Below are 19,071 nucleotides of genomic sequence, written 5' to 3'. Positions count from 1 at the left end.
TTGGTTAAGGGAAATGCTCCCTTGGCTGAAGCCCATGTCCCCCCTCAGAAGGGGACTGTAGCTGTCCAGCCTCTGATGGGTCTGCCCGCCGCCTCTCCAAGCTGCTCTCACATTCGCCGGGTGCGAGAACTTAGACCCGTGGGCATCTGTACTGGGTGTCCTGAGTCTTCCTTCAGAGATTTCCTGTGTTAGCTTCCATTCCTTTCCCTCGGTTTTCCTTTCATTATCTGAACCATATTAAAAGTATAAATATTTGCCTTCTCATGCTAGGAGAAAAGAAATTCCTAGAAGGGGAGGCAAGTGATCAATGTAAAAACATTTCCATGTTTGGATTGAGCTTCTAAGTCCTCAAAAATGGTTCTGTAATCTGGGAAAGAGAGAGGCTTCTAAACCCTACTTTGGTGTCTGTGGTCTGTACAAACATCCCCCAAAGCCGGCTGATTGTCAGAGACACCCCTGGAGAGTTTCTGAATCTTTATGTGGGTCCACTTCATTCTTCTCTCTGCAGACTGCCTTCCTCCTTTACTACTTCAGCTCCTGGGTCTTAAAATGTCCTTTATTCAAAAGACCAGCCCTGGCTGAACTAGATTTTCCGAGTTCCAGAATCTCAGAAAAGAGGGTCCAGTTGTTCCAGCTTAGGGCAAGAGGCAGGCAGGGGAGAGAGCGTGGCTATGTGGGGGTCACACATGGCGAACTTGGTTGCTGGGGACCCCACCACTATGGGTGAGAAGGACAGGTGGATCGTGGTGAGCAGCCTGGATACTTCAAAAGTTGCTTATGACATGATTTTTTTGCCTGAGACTTGAGACGCTGAGTGACAGTTTGATCTTCTTGGTCACTTAGTGGATATAATCAGTAGGTAGTTGGGGGGGAATGGCAAGTAGGTTTTGTCTCTAGTGTCAGCTAGAAAGGATTGAAAAGCTTTTGCCTCGAGCATCCCTTTAAGTGCTGGGGCTGTGTCTGGGCTCAGTAGGAACAGAGCAGTGTGGCAGACGAAGCTGAGGGCATGCGGGGAGGACAGAATGGCCGGCGGGCTTGCTCTCCCTGTGAAGGAGCAAAGTCAAGATGCCGACAGACCTTGGAAGGAATTACTCTTTGATAACAAACCAGCTAGTACCAACACGTAATGGCTGAGGTGATCCAGATGTAGAGTGGAGTATGATGATAATCAAGACAGGAGAACCCAATCCGTTGTATTCAACCCCAGCTGAAGGGACCCTCAGCTTCAGTCTAGAAGAGATGCAGTCGAGAGTGAAATGTGCCTGTGCCCTCAGCACTGATTCAGGGGGAAGATGCTCACGCTGGCTGACGGGGATATTCTGTCCCCTTGGCAGATGCCCCCCTCCTCCCAAGAGCAGGTAGGTAGGTATACCAGATGATCAGAGCTGGATGTCACCTGCACTAACATGACCCAGGTAACTCCTCTGCTTTGCTTCCAGGCCTACCAAACTTCTGATTAGAATTTGGCTTTCTCTAGAGATTTCCCTAGAGAGAGAATGCGTTGACAGTCCAGCAATTTCTGACCCACTTGGCAATTGCATTTTCCCCTGGTCTGGACATCACTCTCGTGACTTGGGCAGTATTAAGTCCATTTCTCTGGCCTGAACAATTCTGGATGGCTACACTGGCAAAATAAGATTTCTGGGCCTGAAAAGTGGAGGATCAGAGTCTAAGCCCCAGCTGAAGAGCCGGCTGGCCTTCCTGGACAAAATCTTCATCTCATTACCGAGTGAAACGGTAAATATTTTCTCTTGGAAGCCAGGTTAGTTCTAAATTAACAATCCTGAAAATGACCTGCTCTTCTAATATTCTTGTCTCCGATAATGCCCTGTCCCAAGCTCCCAATCGTCCATTATTCTGGAACAATTTTTCCCTGCTCTACACTAGGTTGAATGGTGTCTCCCCCAAATTCATGTCTCCCCAGAAGCTGTCAGTGTGACCTTATTTGGAAAAAGCGTCCTTGCAGATGTCATCAAGTTGAGATGTGGTCATTAGGGTGGGGCCTAAGTCCAATGTGACCGGTGTCCTTATAAGAAGGAGGATGTTGTGACACAGAGATGGAGAGGGACGACAGCCACATGAAGGTGGAGGCAGAGGTTGGAGTGATGTGGGCACCGGCCAAAGAACCCCATGGGCCACTGGAATCTGGAAGAGACAAGAAAGGACCATCCCCTAGAGGCTTCGGAGGGAGCATGGCCCTGCCAACACCTTGATTTTGGATCTGTAGGGAATGAGGGAATTACTTTATGCTGTTTTAAGCTAACTGGCCCATGGCAATTTGTTAATAGCAGCCTAAGAAACTAACACATTTACTATGTAGTCTGATTTTTCAGGAAAAAAAAATTGCTAGTCTTTCCATTCCTCTCATTTCCCACTGACGCCACTCTCCTGGGTTTTCCAGATTTTGTTGGATTGTCATGTAGAGTGGAGCATGGTGGTTAAGAACGTGGACTCTGGCTGTATAGACAGCCTGGGTCGGCCTCTCCCATTTACTTGCTGTGTGACCTTCAGGTACTCAACCTTTCTGTCTCTGCTTCCTCATCTAGAAGAGGTGAACGGTGGGGGCGCCCGGGTGGCTCAGTCGGTTGAGAGTCCGACTCTTGGTTTTGGCTCAGGTCATGATCTCAGGGTTGTAAGATCGAGTCAAATAAATAAATAAATAAATAAAATCTTTAAAAAATAAATAAATGAATAGCCCATGTTAAGGTGTGTGGAGCCAAGTCCCCCTCTGCCTTCCAAATCCAGATGAGATTCTGCCTCCTTCAGAAGGTCTTTCTGAGAATGTGGTTAAGAGCACAGACTCTGGAATCAGCCTTAGTTGAATTCCAGCTCTAAGAGCTCACACATTCTTCTCTGTACCTGACCTTTTCCTCGGGTTTCCGCCTTTCAAGTCTTTTTACCTGCTTCATAGGCTTGATAAGCATTAAGTGAATTAACATAAATCATTTACAATGGTGCATGCCACACAGTAAGAGCTACGTTGTCTGGGGAAACCTAGGAGACGCAAACTTTAACTTTTTGATACACATGGTCCGATTTCTTCCCAAGCTCAAGGTCATTTGATTCTTTTCTGTCTTTACTTTCAATTGTTCCTATAACACATGCCTTTTACCAGTTTTTTTCCTTTGGCCCTCACCTGATCAATCAGGAGTGTATCATTCTGTTTGGACTATTTCAACAGCCTCGAAACTGGCCTGTTTCCTGCCCTCCTCTAATCTTCTTTATCTACCTGCCCCACTACTAGGGAAGTCCTTCTTCTGACTCAACACTCCCTGTGTCAGTCTCCGTCTTCGAGTGGAAATCATCTGGATTCGGGGAGCAGTCCCCGAGCGAGGCCTCCAACCGCCGTGACGGCTCCTTCATCCCCTGCAGATTGGGGTTCGCACTGGGGTCAGCGCCCTGTTAGTTCAGGGCAGGCGAGCATCAGGACGCCTCCTCTGATTTGCTAGAGGCATTTTGGGGGGGTGAGGAGGAGGAGGATTTGGGCAGTAAGCCTCTGACTTTTCAAGACCGGAACCAGAGACGGTTCTGTAAGTCTGTGATGCTCAGAATCCTGGAAGGTAACCCAGAGGGAGTTTCTGGGATTTTATGAAGGTCCAGAGGGCCTCCTGAACCGGGTTCGCGTCAGTGATGGAGCTGCTTGCTCAGCAAGCTGCGGCCGCATTCCTGTCCCCTCACTCAGTCTCTGCAGAGGCTGCCTGGGCCGTGGGCTGGCAGGGCTCGGGGCACGGGGGTGAGTGGTCCCCAGGCGCGGGGCTGGGGAGAGCCAGTCTGCCGCCCCGGGTGGGAGAGCCGAAGCCTCAGAGCCGGAGCCGGGCACGGGGACCGACTCTGCACGCACCTGTTCCCTGTGTGGGACCCGGACTCTGCGCTCCAACACCGCTTTCCTCCGCCCTGCATCCTGCGCCGCCCCCCACCCCATGCCACACACTCTCTCTGCTCCCTCCCCCACGTTCAGACTCTGCGCACCACCCCCCCAGGCATGCCCCAACACTGCCCCGCTATGCCCCCCACTAGGGCAGCGCCCCCTCCTCCACAATTGCCCTGCACCCCCCATGTGGTGCCCCCTCTCTTCTCCCTCCCCGGCGCCGGGACTTCTGGCCCCCGGATTCGCCGCCCCCCACCCCGCCGGAGGGATGCACTTTGGGCCCTCGCGAGCCCTGGTCGCAGTCGGGGTCAGGGTGTGCGAGGCGCTCAGGGAGACCAGGAGGTGGCCTTTGCGGTCCGGCCAGCCTCCTTTGAATCTGAGTCTTCACTGACGAGTTTTGGGTCCTGGATAGAAAACAGGGCTAACAGTGGTGCCCCCACCGAAGACCGAGGCCGAGAGTGCGAGAGCAGGTGGCAGTAAGTCCCCGCACGGGACCCGATGCTCAGGGAGCGTTAACACGGAGCTGGGTGAGGAGGGCACGTCCCGGGCAGAGGGCAATGCTCTGGGAGGCTCACAGGGCCAGAGGGCAGTGCCCAGGTCCTTGGGGGAGCTGCGGACGTTCAGGGGCAAATGTCAGAGAGAGCCCCCTCCAGCTAACTAGCTCACACTCCCCACTGCGGCCTCTCGGCCTCTCCTTTGTGGCGCTCACCTCACCGTGGTGGACATGCTCCTCTCAACAGATTCTAACCTCTCATAACCTTCTAAACTATTTGGCAACATCCCTGGTGTTTAGATGCCCATCGCTTCTTCCCAGCTGTGACCAGCACAGCGTTTCCAGATGTTGCCAAAGGTCCCTCAAGGGGCAGCCCAGCTGAGAACCCCGGGTCCCCTCTGTGCATCTCACAAGCTGCTCTCACTGCAGAAAGACCCGAGGTGGAAATTCTCCTGTTTTGCAGTCCCATCCAGTCCCTCTCTCACCTGATGGCTCATGTGAGTTAGCATACCAATGCAGGTACAGCCCAGCACAAAGAGAATCTGATGATTGGCTGTGACGACCCAGATGGGCGGAGCCTAATGCTAATTGGCTGTGATGACCCAGACAGGCGGAGCCTAATGCTCATTAGCTCTGACCGCCCAGATGGGCAGAGCCTAATACTGATTGGCTGTGACCGCCCAGATGCGCAAAGCCTAATACCGATTGGCTGTGAACGCCCAGATGCACAGAGCCTAATGTTGACTGGCTGTGACCACCCAGATGGGCAGAGCCTATTGCTCACTGGCCATGACCGCCCAGGTGGGCAGAGCCTAATGCTAACTGGCTGTGATGACCCAGGCAGGCAGAGCCTCATGCTAACTGGCTGTGACCGCCTAGATGGGCAGAGCCTAATGCTGACTGGCCGTGACCACCCAGGTTGGAAAAGCCTAGTGCTGATTGGCCATGACAGTCCGGATGGGTGGACCCTAATCACCAGGCTTCGTGAGCTCCAGGGTTCCACTTGGCCCTTCCAATTCTCAAACCAGCTATGCCCCCTTGCAAAGCCCTGGGTCGAGACAAAACCACTGCCCCTACAGTCCCCTGATCTTTTGCAGTAGACTTCCTCCCCACTCAGGCCACCTCTGCGCTGTGCCCCGGTGCATGCTCTGATTCTGTCCCTGACACCTGCTCTCCTATCTCCTGGGGCTACCAGAGGACACCCCGCTTTCTCTGCGGGACACCCTCCTCTGGCCCTTGTGTCTTGGTGTCCAGCTGTCCTCCTGTCATTGTGGCTTCCTCCCAGTTCGTGGATCATTGCAGTTAGCATCATCACACGTGTGTAAGGACGAGAAGAGGGGGAGACACACATATAAAGCACATCCCTAATGGGAACCACCCCTAAAGTACGTAAAGCAGATTTAGACCTGTCCCTGGACCAGGGGGTCAGGGCTGAAATGGCTCCTTTCATGAAGAATTTAGTTCTGGGGCTGTTGCCACGGTGACGTCTAACGACTTTAATGACAGTAGACATCCCCTGAAACATTGTCCAGTAATTACATCCCGGGGACCACATCCAGTGTCAACTCGGAGTCAGAAGGACAGCCTGTATATCCGAGCTCTGTCGCCTGGTTACACTCCGGTTTCCCGCCTGGCGCGGCGCCCTGATGTCTTCCTGCCTCCAGATGCTTTCCAGTGACAAACACCTTGACAGTGCAATAAGAATGGCCTCCCTCCGGCGTGCCCTGGGTCCCTTAGGGTTCCATCACCTCCAAGTCTTGTCTGTGGGTTCTGTCGCTGCGCCCCGGCCCCTCCCCGGGGTGCAGCCCCTGGTGTTTAAGGAAGGCCATGCGCCCCCCGAAGGCCTTCCCACAAGCGCCACATTCAAAGGGTCTCTCTCCAGTGTGGATCCTCTGGTGACTGAGAAGGTGGGAGTTCTGACTGAAGGCCTTCCCACATTCAGGGCAATTGTAGGGTTTCTCTCCCGTGTGCATGCGGTGGTGTTTAATGAGGTCGGAGCTGCCCCTGAAGGACTTCCTGCATTTAGCACAGGGGTAAGGCTTCTCCCCGCTGTGGATTCTCTGGTGCCTTGTGCTGAGCTCTGCTGGAAGGATTTCCCACACTCTGCACACGCATGGGGCTTCTCTCCTGCGCGAGTCACTGGAGGTCCCACGAAGTCCGAGCTGCCCTGGAAGGTTCTGGCACGCTGGCTGCGCCGGGGCGCTCTCTCTTCCCCATGAGTTCCCCGCTCATCCCCAGGCACCTGGTCCTGGCTCAGTGTCCTCCCGCATCCCTGGGGTTTCTCTGCAGCGTGAAGCCTCTGGTGTTTGAGAAAGGCTGTGCGCCAGATGAAGGGCTTCCTGCAGGCCCCGCACTCGTAGGGCTTCTCCCCGGTGTGGATTCTTCGGTGCTGGACAAGGAGTAAGCGCTGCCGGAAGGCTTTCCCGCACTCACCGCATGGATATGGCTTCTCCCCGGTGTGGATTTTCTGGTGCGTGAGCAGGTGTGAGCTCTGGCTGAAGGCCTTCCTGCAGGCCCTGCACTCGTAGGGCTTCTCGTCGGTGTGGATTATCCAGTGCCGGATGAGGTCTGAGCTTCCCTGGAAGGTTTTCCCACACTCCGTACACTCATAGGGCTTCTCCTCCCTCTCTGTTCTCTGCTGTCCCAGCTGGCCCGCGTCCTGGCCCACGTGCAGCCTCTGGTGCTTGAGCAGAGCCGTGCGCCCGCTGAAGGCCTTTCCACACCCGCCACACGCATAGGGCCTCTCCCCGCTGTGCAGCCTCTGGTGCTTGGTGAGGCACGCACGCTGTCTGAAGGCCTTCACACACTCAGGGCACGTGAAGGGCTTCACCCTGGTGTGGGTCCTCTGGTGTGTGGCCAGGTGTGAACTCTGTCTGAAGCTCTGGCCGCACTCAGCACTCGTACGGCTTCTCTCCAGTGTGAACTCTGTGGTGGATCACCAGGTCCGAGCTCTGGCTGAAGGCCTTCCCGCATTTGTGGCACGCGAAAGGCTTCCCGCCGCCGCCGTGGGTCCTCTGGTGCAGGACCAGGCTGCAGCTCCCGTGGAAGGCCTTGCCGCACTCCTGGCACTGATAGGGGTTCTCGCCGCTGTGGATCCGCTGGTGCCTGGCCAGGTTGGAGCTCTGGTTGAAGTCCTTCCCACACTTGCAACACAGGTAAGGTTTCTTCCCTGTGTGAATTCTCTAATGAATAATGAGATTTGAACTCTGGTTGAAGTCTTTCCCACATTCATCACACATATAGGGTTTCCTCCCCGTGTGAATTCTCTTGTGGATGATCAGGTTTGAGCTCCGGTTGAACGTTTTCCCACATTCCTGACATTGATGGGTTTTCTTCACGTTACCAGTTTTCTGGCGCTGGGTGACCTCTGCCGTCTGCTGGAATCTCTCACCACAGGCTTCTCCGCTGTGGGATCTTTCTCCTGTAGAAAGTGTTCTTTCTCTCCCATTACATCTGTGGCCTCTCTCTCCTGCGATGGCTTTTGCGGGAATGAGATTCACTTCCTTGATAGCTCTCCCTTGGGAAGTGGGGAGCCCCCCCTGCATCCTGTGAGGGGCTCACCCAACGCCTCAATGACCTGACCACAGGGTCAGCAGCTTCAACCAACCCACGCTCCTGACGGATCAGTCTCTGGCATCCTTTGGATACAACCCTTGCTGGATCTTTGTCTCCAGGTACGTTCATCTTTGACTTCTGGCCCTTTATGTTATTCCTGATCTCTGGATCTGAAATGATAAGTAGACCATGCTAGCATTCCTAAAATACAAACATCACCTCTTCCCCCATACTGAGAAGTCTAAGAGGGAAGAACAAAGAACTGAGAAGAGGCCTGTATCCCGGCTGGGTCTGAGATTCGGACCTTTTTGGAGATTGTGGCCACCACCAGAACACCCCCACTTGTGTCTGCTCTCTAATAGACATATACAATTTTTAAAAGAAAAAAAAAATGAAGTGGTGCATGAACGCCAGGAGGAGAACTCCCTTCCTTTTCCTTTTCCTGTGGCCTTGCACTGTCCCTCTGCCACCATCCACAGACAAAATCTAAACCTCGTGCCCACTGGCCAAGGAGAAACGGTGCAGATCCAGTAATACAAGGAGGACAGAGAAGGGCGGAGGAGGAGGTGAGAGCCCAGTCCTTCCAGAACACCCAGGCAAACCCAGAACTGTGCCCCCCACCCTGCCATCCCCTTGAGATGAGGCTGGATGCCCTTCGGCACAGACTGCAAGCGCCCTGCCACCAGGCATCAAAACCACTGGGAATCCTCGATTCTCTGATGCCAATGATCCCTGTACAGACTCTCCTTATTTGTGTGTTTCACCCCAAACTCAGAGAGCGGAGAGCATATGGACACCCCCCTCCACCGGTGGGGCCAGCTCTGCCTCCCACAGCGTCTCCTCCCCATGGAGCTTCCATGGAGCGCGGGCCTGGGGCCCAGCATCCTCCGTGACCTGCTCACAGCCACATCCCACAGCATCCTGAATTCCTGAAACAGAAGCCCCTGCTCAGGAACCACCCAGGAGAGAGCAGCAGACACTTGGTACCTTCGCTTCTCTCCTTAGAACTCTGCTATGTCGCTCATCACCCTGGCTCTCAGTGGCCAATCCTGTCCTCACTTTAGAAAGGGGAGACCACGGGGTGAAACCCCTACGTCACCCTGTCTTGTCAGCGACTCCGCACTCCGCTGTATTTCTTCTCTGCCGCTCCCCAGTGCTGATCTGCCCTCTGAGCCCTGCTGTGGGCCATGCACTGCACTAGGTGGGAAGTAACGAGCACCATGCAGGACGATACCGAGGACAGAGTCCCTCTCCTTGAAGAGCCCCTGCTGGGCTGGGGGCTCAGGAAGGGTGCGCACGGGGTGCCATGAGACCTTGCAGGAAGAGCACGTCCTTGACGGGGGACAGGCAGGAAACTTCTGGAAGGACGAAGCTTCTAAGCTGAGGCCTCAGAGACCACCTGAGATAACCAGACTTCCCACGAGGCTGCAGCATGTGCATGGGCGGAAGGTGAGAAAAGCCACCAGCATCCACGCACGCACATGGGACCGAGCCCAGGATGCGGGACAGCAGAAGGTGGAGCTGGGAAGGGCTGGTCAACTCGTCGAGGACCAAGAGGTTTGGGCTTTCTCCTGAAGGCCATGGGAAGCCCCTGAAGGGGTTAACGCAGGAGAATGGTGTAAGCAGATTTATGGTTTTAGAAGACTGTTCTGACCGTTTTCTGGAGGGTGGATGTTGGGTCAAGGCTGCGAGCGGGGGTATCAGGCAGGCAACTACAGCAGTGGTCTGCTTGGAGCCTGGGAGGGCCCCAGTGAGCTCCGGGCAGAGGGCACGGGGGGATCGAGTCCATATGTCAGAGAAGCAAGACCTGGTGCTGTCCTAGACAGAGGGGCCGAGGGGGCAGGGCAGGCATTAAGGATGGTATCCATGTTTCTAACTTGGGCAACCGCCTGAATTGGGTAGTTGGAGGCTGAGTGAGGGGAAGGCAGTGGGGGAAATAATTTCAGACTTGTTGGGGATACCTGTGAGGCATCCAGGAGAAACGCCTGCAGAGCCGACGGGCCAACAGTTCCGGAGCCCGGGAGGAACATCTGGAATGCAGACAAAGATGTCGGGATCATCAGCACACAAGTAGCAAGTAGCATCTAAAGCAGCAAAGTGTCACTAATTACGGCTTGGAGACCTGAGCAGAGCACAGGGTGTGGGAGTGAGCAGAACCAAGTTAGAATCCCAGAGTCTTAATCTCCCTCAACCATCCTCCTCTCGATGTCCAACAGAAGGAAGAGCACTTGTCCCACAGTGTCATTGTGCCGACAAAGCCCCCCAAGGTGGACAGTGCACACCATGACCATGTAAACTTCTCAAGAGACTCCACAGGGCTGGGGGCTCCTTCTGTTTTCAGTGTTGGAACAGGGGCCTGAATATAGCAGGCGCGCAATAAAAAACTGCAGAATGAGTCAGCAGGTTACCCCTTGACCCAATAATTCCTGAAATCCTTTTCTCTCTTGGCTTCCACAGTGGGTGATATTCCAAGCACTTTTGTACTATCTTTACCCATTTCTCAGTGTATTACAAGCATTATGGAGGCCCAGCCCCTAGTCCTGTCTTTATGTGACATATCAGTGGCCACACCCCCTCTGGCTCCCGTGATCTCCTTTGTCCAGGACGAATCATGATCTGGAACTCCTATTCCTCACCCACATTTTCATCTACACTCACTGTGCATCTCTAGTCCTGTGTCTTACTGGATTGTGAAGCAAATGGATAAAGATGAACTCGTCATCTTACACTTATTCCCCTTTCTTACTATCCATTTCTGCCAAATGACCCGTTTTCATTGAACAAGTATTTACCGTGATCCTATGGCGTCCAGGCACTGTTCTCGACCCTGTGATGCCGTGGTGAACAAGACCAAGTCCCTGCCTTCGTGGGGTCTGGCGTTCCAGGGGCTTCTAGGCCAGAGACACAGTCGTTTATGCCACCTAAAATGTGGTCCACACACCAGCACCATCAGCCTGTCCCAGGAGCTTGGTAAAAATGCCAATTCTCGAGCAGCGTCCCAGACCCACTGAGTCAGACCGTGGGGGAGGGGCCTGGCAGTTGGTACCTGCCAAGCCCTCCAGGAGACGCAGGTGGGCTATGATTTCATCTTGGACTCCCCTCTTTCCATACCTACGAACTCTGAAAACTCCTTTGGCCCTCTCCAACCCCACCTGAGTCCAGAACCTTCTCACCCCGTGCTTGGATTGCTTGGAAAAATCTCTGATAAATCTGCTTTCTGGTTCTAAATGGTAAAGCTAATGCTGTTGGATGAAGTACTTTTCTCAACTCCTGCTTTCCCTGACGACAATGATCGAAAACTTACCGTGAATTTTTAAATCATCTATTAAAGGAAATGATAGCGCCTCTTGACTTCCGAGCTATGTTATTCCCTAGGGCTGCTGTAACAAAGTATCCCAGAGTGGGTGGCTTTGAGCACAACCGCGTTCTCTCGCAGTCGGAGGCCAGAAGTCTGAAGCGAAGGTGCCGGCAGGTGGCTTCCTTCTGTGGGCTCAGGGATAGCCTGCCCCCCTCCCCCCAGCAGCCGGTGACAGCAGGCAGTCCTTGTGTCCCTTGCTTTGTAGATGCATCACCACAATCTCTGCCTCCCTCCCCACGTGGCTTCTCCCTGCTTTGGTTTCTTCACATGGCCCTGTTCTTATAGGGACAGCACTCACATTGAATCGGGGGGGGGGGGGGAGGGGGAAGGGAGCTGTTCTATTCCAGTATGACCTCACCTTAACTAATTATATCTGCAACGATCCTATTTCCAATAAGGTCCCATTCTGAGCTAGTGGGGTTAAGACGTCGATATACTGAGCGGACACAATTGGGGTGGAGGGACGCAATGCAACATGGAACGAGAGCCCTCCTCTATGATTCACCTAAGAGCAAAACTGTGCTTCACGGTCTCCCCTAACTTCCCAGACACTGTGCTTCTCTCTGCTGTCCCTTTGCCTCCCACTCTTCTGCTCGCGATGCTGCTCCAGGTCTCCATCTACTCCGGGAACCCAGAACCCAAACAGCCACAGGCCAGGCACTTCATCAGAACGAATGAAGGAAGCTAGGTGATGATCCATGACAAAATGATACTTTGCTTCCATGTCAGGGAGATGGTGGAGACTAGTGGGGACTGGGGCTCTGGAAATTGGATGCCGATTCTGAAGGCGGAGCTCCTCAATTCCTGCTCAGTGCACCGTGTAGACATGGTGGGGGGGGGGCGGCATGTGGACACGTCTGAGCTTTAAAGACATGCTAAAACCTAGATCTTGTGTGAGTAGATGTGAAAGACATTTCCGCATTTTAAAATGCTGGCCTCCGATTCAAATAAAATCCAAGGGCATGAGTGAGGAAAATGCTGTCTACAGTCCTACCTGGCCCTGGGGCCATCATTCTTCAGCCTGTGACCTTCGCAGACACTTCCCACAGCTGCAGGCCCACATGTTGGCACCTTCTAACCATTTCAATCCTTTTAAAGTCATATTCGCGTGCATGCGTTACAACGATAGAGCCCCTGCCTAGAGAGGGACCCGGAGACTTGCACACTCAGGCACACACGTGAAACAAGTTAGTAAGCACTAGCTCAACGAGCTAAACGAGATGAGAAGCTCGGAGATGCAGGTGGCAACTCTGGAAGGCTTCCCAGAGGAAGGGGCTTTTGAAGCTACTCCTAAAAGAATGGGCATGCCTTTACAAAGAAGAGACCGGCCTAGACCTCGCCCCCCTCCTCTTGAGCTCCCAGAGCAGGAACATTTCAGATCAAGCAGGACAACACGTCTGGCCCGCACAGCTCATTCCTGTGGTTCGGTCTGGTCCCCCATCGGGGTCCTCGGTCACCCCCGAAGCCCAGAAACCAGGTCTTGTGCAAAGGCTCCGGGCACAGCGCAGGGCAGGGAGCAGGGGCAGCCTGGGCCTGGGGGAGAGGCAGCTCGCTGCCCCCCAGGAGGGAGCTGGCCCCCACCAGGGTACGGAGAGGCAGCAGCGGAGGGTCGTGGCGGCGCGCGCCGGGAGCCAGAAGGGGACCCTGCCCCGCCGTCCCCAGGCCCAGCCTCTCCCCACTGGCCGGCCTCCAGGGGTCTGCTCCGCGCCCCGCTTCCCCGGCGGGGGGTTAAGGTGACCGGGCGCCGGGACCCCCGGCTCGGCGAACGCAGCGGGTCTCACCTCCAGGCCACCCCAGCCTCCCGCTCCGCCGCGGCCCCCTCCACGGCGGCCATCGCGCAACCCCGGCTCGGCCCGCATCAGGAGCGCTCCCCGAGCCGGCGGTCCCCCCGCCCCCGCCGCCAGCTCCGGCGGCCAGCTCCCGCGGCGGACGCCTCCCGCCCGCACGGGGGTCGCCTCTGCGCAGACTCTGGCGGCCCCGCTGCAACCACTCGGGGTCTCTGCGCAGGCTCGGGCAGTTCCCGCGGCGGACTCCCCCTCGCCCTCTTGGGGGTCTCCTCTGCGCAGACTCGGGCAGCCCCGCGGCGCCCGCTCGGTGTCTCCTCTGCGCAGACTCGGGCGGCCCTGCGGCTCCCGTCCCGGCCAGCTCGAGGGTCTCCTCTGCGCAGACGCGGCCGGGCTCTAGGCGCCCGCTGGGTCTCGCACGAGTCGACTCCGGGGAGGCTCCATGCGGCGCGGGCTGGTGCACCTGCCAGTTGTCCGGGGTCTTAGACCCGCCGGCGGCTGGGCTGTGGCCCGTGGGTCCGGGTGGGCGAGACCTCAGCAAGCAGTTTTACATTTTTGTTCCAATTTTCTTTAGTCCTCCCCCCCGCCCCCGCAAGACCCCCTTTAGGGTCTCACTCGTGGATGCCTTCTATTTGCAATTTCTATCTGCAATGCCCCGTCCAAGCCTTGGTGACACGTACCCAAGGACAGCTGGCGTAACGTTTAAAAGGGCAGGTTCTGAAGTGAGAACTCCAGACACTCAGACGGAATCACTCTCCTACCACTTGGGGCCTGTGTGACTTTGGCAAGTTAGTTAACCTCTCTGCGTCTCGCTTGATGGGTCGTCCCCCTTTTCCTCGCTAGCTGTAAATGCTGTCTATATCACTGACTCAGCTGTACATGTATTTGGTGTATGCTTCTCCACTTATCTATATCTTCTTTGATAATAAACTGTTATTGAGCTTTTATTTTCTTAAAGGTTTTTTTTTGTTTTAAGATTTTATTTATTTGACAGAGCACAAGCAGGGGGAGCGGGAGGCAGAGGGAGAGGGAGAAGTAGAGAGCAGGGAGCCCAATGCAGGACTCGATCCCAGGACCCCGGGATCGTGACCTGAGTCAAAGGCAGACGCTCAACGACTGCGCCACCCAGGCGCCCCTATTGTGAGCTTTTAAGTACGTTTTAGAGTCTGGTAGGGCTAGTCCTCTCTCCATTTACTCTTTCTTGTCACAAAATTGTGACCATGAATATACTCATATTTCTTATATTATTTTTAAATTAACAAAATAAAGGGGTTTTGTGTGTGTGTGTGTGTGTGTGTTCTAAGAACCAAGGTCTGCTTAAGGCAGAAAATGAAAATGGACGGTGGCGGGAAGGACAGGAGCTACCTTTTGAGACTTCGTCCTGTGAGGAGTGGTTTATTCTAGTGGTTTAGTCCCTCCTGCCCCCTGCTCCTGTCGCCCTCCCCTCCCCCACCTCCTTCTTCCATGAGGAACTCTTCTGATCTCGTCTGGGCTGAACATGCTTCTCCTCTCACCTGTGATTCATTTGTGCCGCAAATATCTACGGAGTGCCCGCTCGGCCAGGCACTGGGATGCGATAAATGTGGAGCTGAACCCGAGGCCCTCTCGTGGAACTTAGAGTCCCATGGACGAGATTCACTTCCACCAATGCCTATAAAGCGAGAACTGTCACGGGAGCTCTGGACCGCGCAAGGTGCCCGAAGACTTTAGAAAAGAAGATCTGACCTATACGGGACAGACTCTGAAGTCTCCCTGCAACCAGGCTTTCTCGAAAGAGCCAGGCACACGGAGGACAACGAAGGAACAAGCCCATCTCTAACTCGACACAGCTCGGCTCCTGGAACAGGAGAGTGTGGAGGCCGCCTTCAGGCCAACAGGCTTGAGCAATGCAACGCAGAAAGGCCCCCAGGGACCTCCTGGCTGGAGGCAGACCCATCAGGGGACCCACCTCAAAACAGCCACAGGCCCTAACTGACCGATGGGCTTCTTACAAGCAGGCACAGTTACCAAAAAGGGGAGAATTCCATACATCCCCGTACCTGCTCACCTTCCCCTTTAAAAACAGCCCCCAGGGGCGTCTGGGTGGCTCAGTTGGTTGGGCGACTGCCTTCGGCTCAGGTCACGGTCCTGGAGTCCTGGGATCGAGTCCCGCATCGGGCTCCCTGCTCGGCGGGGAGTCAGCTTCTCCCTCTGACCCTCCCCCCTCTCATGTGCTCTCTCTCTCATTCTCTCTCTCAAATAAATAAATAAAAATAAATAAATAGGGGCGCCTGGGTGGCTCAGTTGGTTAAGCAGCTGCCTTCGGCTCAGGTCACGATCCTAGGGTCCTGGGATCGAGCCCCGCATCGGGCTCCCTGCTCAGTGGGAAGCCTGCTTCTCCCCCTCCCACTCCCCCTGCTTGTGTTCCCTCTCTCGCTGTGTCTCTCTCTGTCAAATAAATAAATAAAATCTTAAAAAAAAAAAAAACTTTAAAAAAAATAAATAAATAAATAAATAAATAAATAAATAAATAAATAAATAAATAAAAACAGCTCCCACCCCCCACCTCCTCGCAGACCATTTCTCCTCCGGTACCCTTCCCGCGCTCCCTTGCGGTGTAGTCAATGAACTTCTATCACCTGTGTTCTGCCTCAGGTGGATTCATTCCCTGCCCCTACCACAGGCTTCCACCTGATCCTCGCCCCACCTATGGGGGCCCCCATCCAATCGAGAGACACTCCACTGAGGCACAATATTTAGTGGCCTGTCCAAAGATTTTGTGGTTCCCGTACATTTGGGGGAACCCGGCACATGGAGCTTTTGCCTGTCTGGGACGCTAGTCCTCCTTGGGGACCTGTTGGCCTCCAGCCCCGGTGACTCCTCAGTGAGGCTCTGAAGCCCCAGGGGGAGGCAGCTGGACTGCCCTTGCCTGGAAGCCTGCAGGATGTCCCCTTTTCCCTTTGGAGGGACCCTTCCCTCCCTCTCCTTGCTCTTCTCGGCACTTCGGGAGTCTAACCCTAGTGGCCCCTCGAAGGACTGAAGGCCTGCGCCAGGGCGGCTCCCTAGGGCGGTTGGACTGGCTGCGCCGAGCGCGAAGGGCCCCCTCCCTCTGCTTTCTGACTCCGACCGGAGGTCTGCCCCTAGAGTCCCACATCACTGGCTCCAGCCACCATTCTGGTCTGCAGGCCGACTGTTCCCACATGGCTGAGCGGCGAGTCCCCCCCTCCTCTGTCCCACCTGGTGGGTTTCGCTGCTGGGGGGATACCCCCACAGGAAGCGCCTTGCCATTAGCTGCAGCCCTCTTGGCGGGACCCCTGGTGCAGTGGGACACCCCAAAAGAGTCTCCCTGTATTTGCACGACCCCTCTGGGTGATGGGATGCCCCAAGAGTCTGTCACCTCAGATAGGGCAGCAGGACGCCCTGACTGGAATCACCACCATGAGTCAGAGCTCCATTCCCTGTGGCAGGCGCCTCACTGGGGCGGCCAGTCTTTCCCCTACAGACCCCCTCTCTTCCTTCCAACTCACTCTTAGGCTGTGTCCATCAAAGCTGGAACAAATCTGACCCCCAAGGCTTGAGGAAAAACGTCTCCCCTTTTTGTGTTTCCTGGCCTCCTACAAACTCCCGGATCAGGAGGCATGGCCCTCCCTTGGGGCTGTCTTCCAACGCTGTTCTCCAGCTGGACCTTTGCTGGAACGCCTCCCCGTGCGTTCGCTGTCCCATAGGTGTCTTGCTCGGTGTCATGGCCCCAAATCAGGACCTGGACCTAGGAGCCCCTTGCAGAATGTGTGTGGCCATCAACCAGTCTAAATAAACCCCCTCCCGACATTTGGATGCTGGCTGATTCACTGTTCCTCCTTCTCATAGATGTGGGGCTTCTCCCTCATTCATTTTCTGGGCTCATGGCTATGATTGTTGGAGCCACTGTGGCTTGTCTACCTCGACCCGAGGCTTTAAGGAATATTCCCAAGCAGCTGCTGAAACTCCTTGTGTTTTGGGGAAGTTCCCCAACTATTCTGGCCCAACACGGACTGCCTACTCCCTCTTGTTGGCAGGAGAACATGGCGTCTGCTCCTTCATTCGAGCTGATGAGGCTTAAAACCAGGAGTCCTCGGTCTCTGCCTTCTGGGGGCACCTTGCCTCTTATGCCTCTCTCTCCTCCTGTCTCTGCACCACCTTGGGTGCAGCCTGCATAACTGACTTCCTAGACCATCCTGGGTGCCTCCCCCAGCACCACTGGCTCCTTCCCCTCCCCCGCATAGTCAAGGGTGAAGAGCATCCCCTCATATTTGCACCACCCACTTCAGACTGCCCCAGCGGGGTCCCAGGTGAAAACTGACAATGGGGAACAAATTGATTGACTGTTAAGCGAACCCAGGTGAAATGTAATTTGATATTTAAACTAATTTAAGTTTGTTGTTTAATTAAGACATTTCTTTAGAGTTATCAGCATTAAGCGTGAAACTTTTTATTCTACCAAGGTTTACTGAAGGTCAAATAAGCTTGTGATCTCCGTGGCAATTTGTTGGCAAAAAGATGACTTAAAATGATGGTGAATTTGGTTGGTCTCCAAGTTCTCATGGGTAATTGTTAAGATACCTTTCAAGGTCTTTGGTAACCCAAAACTTGAAAGTTTGAGTGATAAATTGGGATTGAATTTGTTGGACCTCTAGGTCTTTTCCAAATAGAATGGAGTGCTAACACATTGATTACTGATCGTAGGTTTGTACTTTTGGCTTCTTAATGCAGAGAAACAGGATGTCTGAGTGTTGGAAAACATGCTTTGTGCTTAATTGATTCATAAATTTGCCAACTAAAGAATTCTGGTGTAACAATTCACAGTTGGTTACTACTTAGTTTCCACTGGAGACTCAGGTTTCTTAGAGTTAAAATTCTGCTGAATGTAATTAAGACTGATGGAAATAAGAGAAACAACTCTGTATGTAGAAAAGTAGATGATATGTAAGAAAGATAGAAGGAATGGGAATACATTTTTGTTGAAGGTAAAAGAAGGTAATTTTGTCCTAAATGAGCCTGGTTGTTTGGAGAGAAATGGCTTGGGACAAAATCTGAATGCAAAAGAAAGTTGTAGAAGGTTTGTGATGGGAAAACTTTGGAAAGGAATTTTTTGTGTGGTCAGGATGGACTAAGATGGAAATGAATGGAGTTTAAAAGTACACTGGTATAAGATTAAAATTCTGCTTTCTCTCTGTTAGAAAGACAAAGTTTTCTTGCATTGTTGGTTTGTTCTTGATAAGGAAATGTAAACAAAGCTCTTTTTTCTTTGCCCAGAAAACCAAAGTTTCTATGTTTTGTCTTTATTAGGTCTTTATTGAGCTGTAATCCTATTTAGGCATGTGCTTTAAAGCTTTCTAAGGTTTTAGCAAATTTCCCCGAGATTTGAATTGTAAATGAAGTCTCTGACTAATTAGGCTTGTTTATTGGTATGTTGTGTTCTGTTTACCACAGAAATGTGACAGGATTTCTAACTAACAGCGGGGAGTCTGCTTCTCCTTCCGTCTCTCCCCCGCCTGACTTGTGCTCTTTCTCACGCTCTCTCAAATAAATAAATAAATAAAATCTTAAAAAAAAAAGATTCCCTTCTGCCCCCCATGCCCATGAGCAAGTGTTCTCTCTCAAATAAATAGATACATAAATAAATCTTTTAAAAATCACAAAATAGGTAAGAATTTTCAAAACTAAAAGGTTGCATTCAAACTGAAAAAGAATTAGTAATATGGGATTAAATAAATTGAGGAAGATAATTACACTTTTGTGACTCTTGCCTAAGACATTGCTGGCTCTTTCAGACTAAGAAAACTTTCTCTTAAGTTAGCTATGACTTACAGAAATGCAATAAAGTATTCATTTGTGAACGAGTTGAAGTGTTTGACTTTTCTCTTTACCTGAACCCTCTGAAATTCAAAAGGTCTCAGTGAGTGTTCTTTCATAGTTGTTTGCATAAGTTCAATAAGAATCTGTTCTCCTGGGGATGCCTGGGTGGCTCAGTTGGTTACGCGTCTGCCAGGACCCT

At 53.2% G+C, this 19,071-nt stretch overlaps 1 protein-coding gene across 4 annotated transcripts; it reads right to left on the bottom strand.

Moving 5' to 3' along the window:
- Positions 1 to 1,927: 1,927 nt before the first annotated feature.
- LOC113938963 lies at positions 1,928 to 13,369 on the bottom strand. 4 transcript variants are annotated; one of them, XM_035724396.1, is made up of 4 exons: positions 13,056 to 13,369; positions 10,709 to 10,837; positions 9,878 to 9,946; positions 1,928 to 2,145 (listed from the first exon to the last, which is right to left on the bottom strand). In XM_035724396.1, the coding sequence occupies exons 1-4, from the start codon at positions 13,106 to 13,108 to the stop codon at positions 2,028 to 2,030; spliced, it is 369 nt and encodes a 122-aa protein (XP_035580289.1). In that variant the 5' UTR covers positions 13,109 to 13,369; the 3' UTR covers positions 1,928 to 2,027. The 4 variants fall into 4 exon arrangements, 2 of the variants coding, with proteins under 2 accessions (XP_035580289.1, XP_035580290.1); XM_035724397.1 differs by having other exon boundaries at positions 10,709 to 10,807; XR_004819669.1 differs by lacking the exons at positions 1,928 to 2,145; positions 13,056 to 13,369 and adding exons at positions 5,714 to 8,086; positions 11,221 to 12,984 and having other exon boundaries at positions 10,709 to 10,807.
- Between the last annotated feature and the right edge of the window lie 5,702 nt (positions 13,370 to 19,071).

The sequence above is a fragment of the Zalophus californianus genome, chromosome 16 (genome assembly GCF_009762305.2).
Source record: "Zalophus californianus isolate mZalCal1 chromosome 16, mZalCal1.pri.v2, whole genome shotgun sequence".
Classification (NCBI taxonomy): Eukaryota; Metazoa; Chordata; class Mammalia; order Carnivora; family Otariidae; genus Zalophus; species Zalophus californianus.
This window is presented reverse-complemented; position numbering and strand designations above follow the sequence as displayed.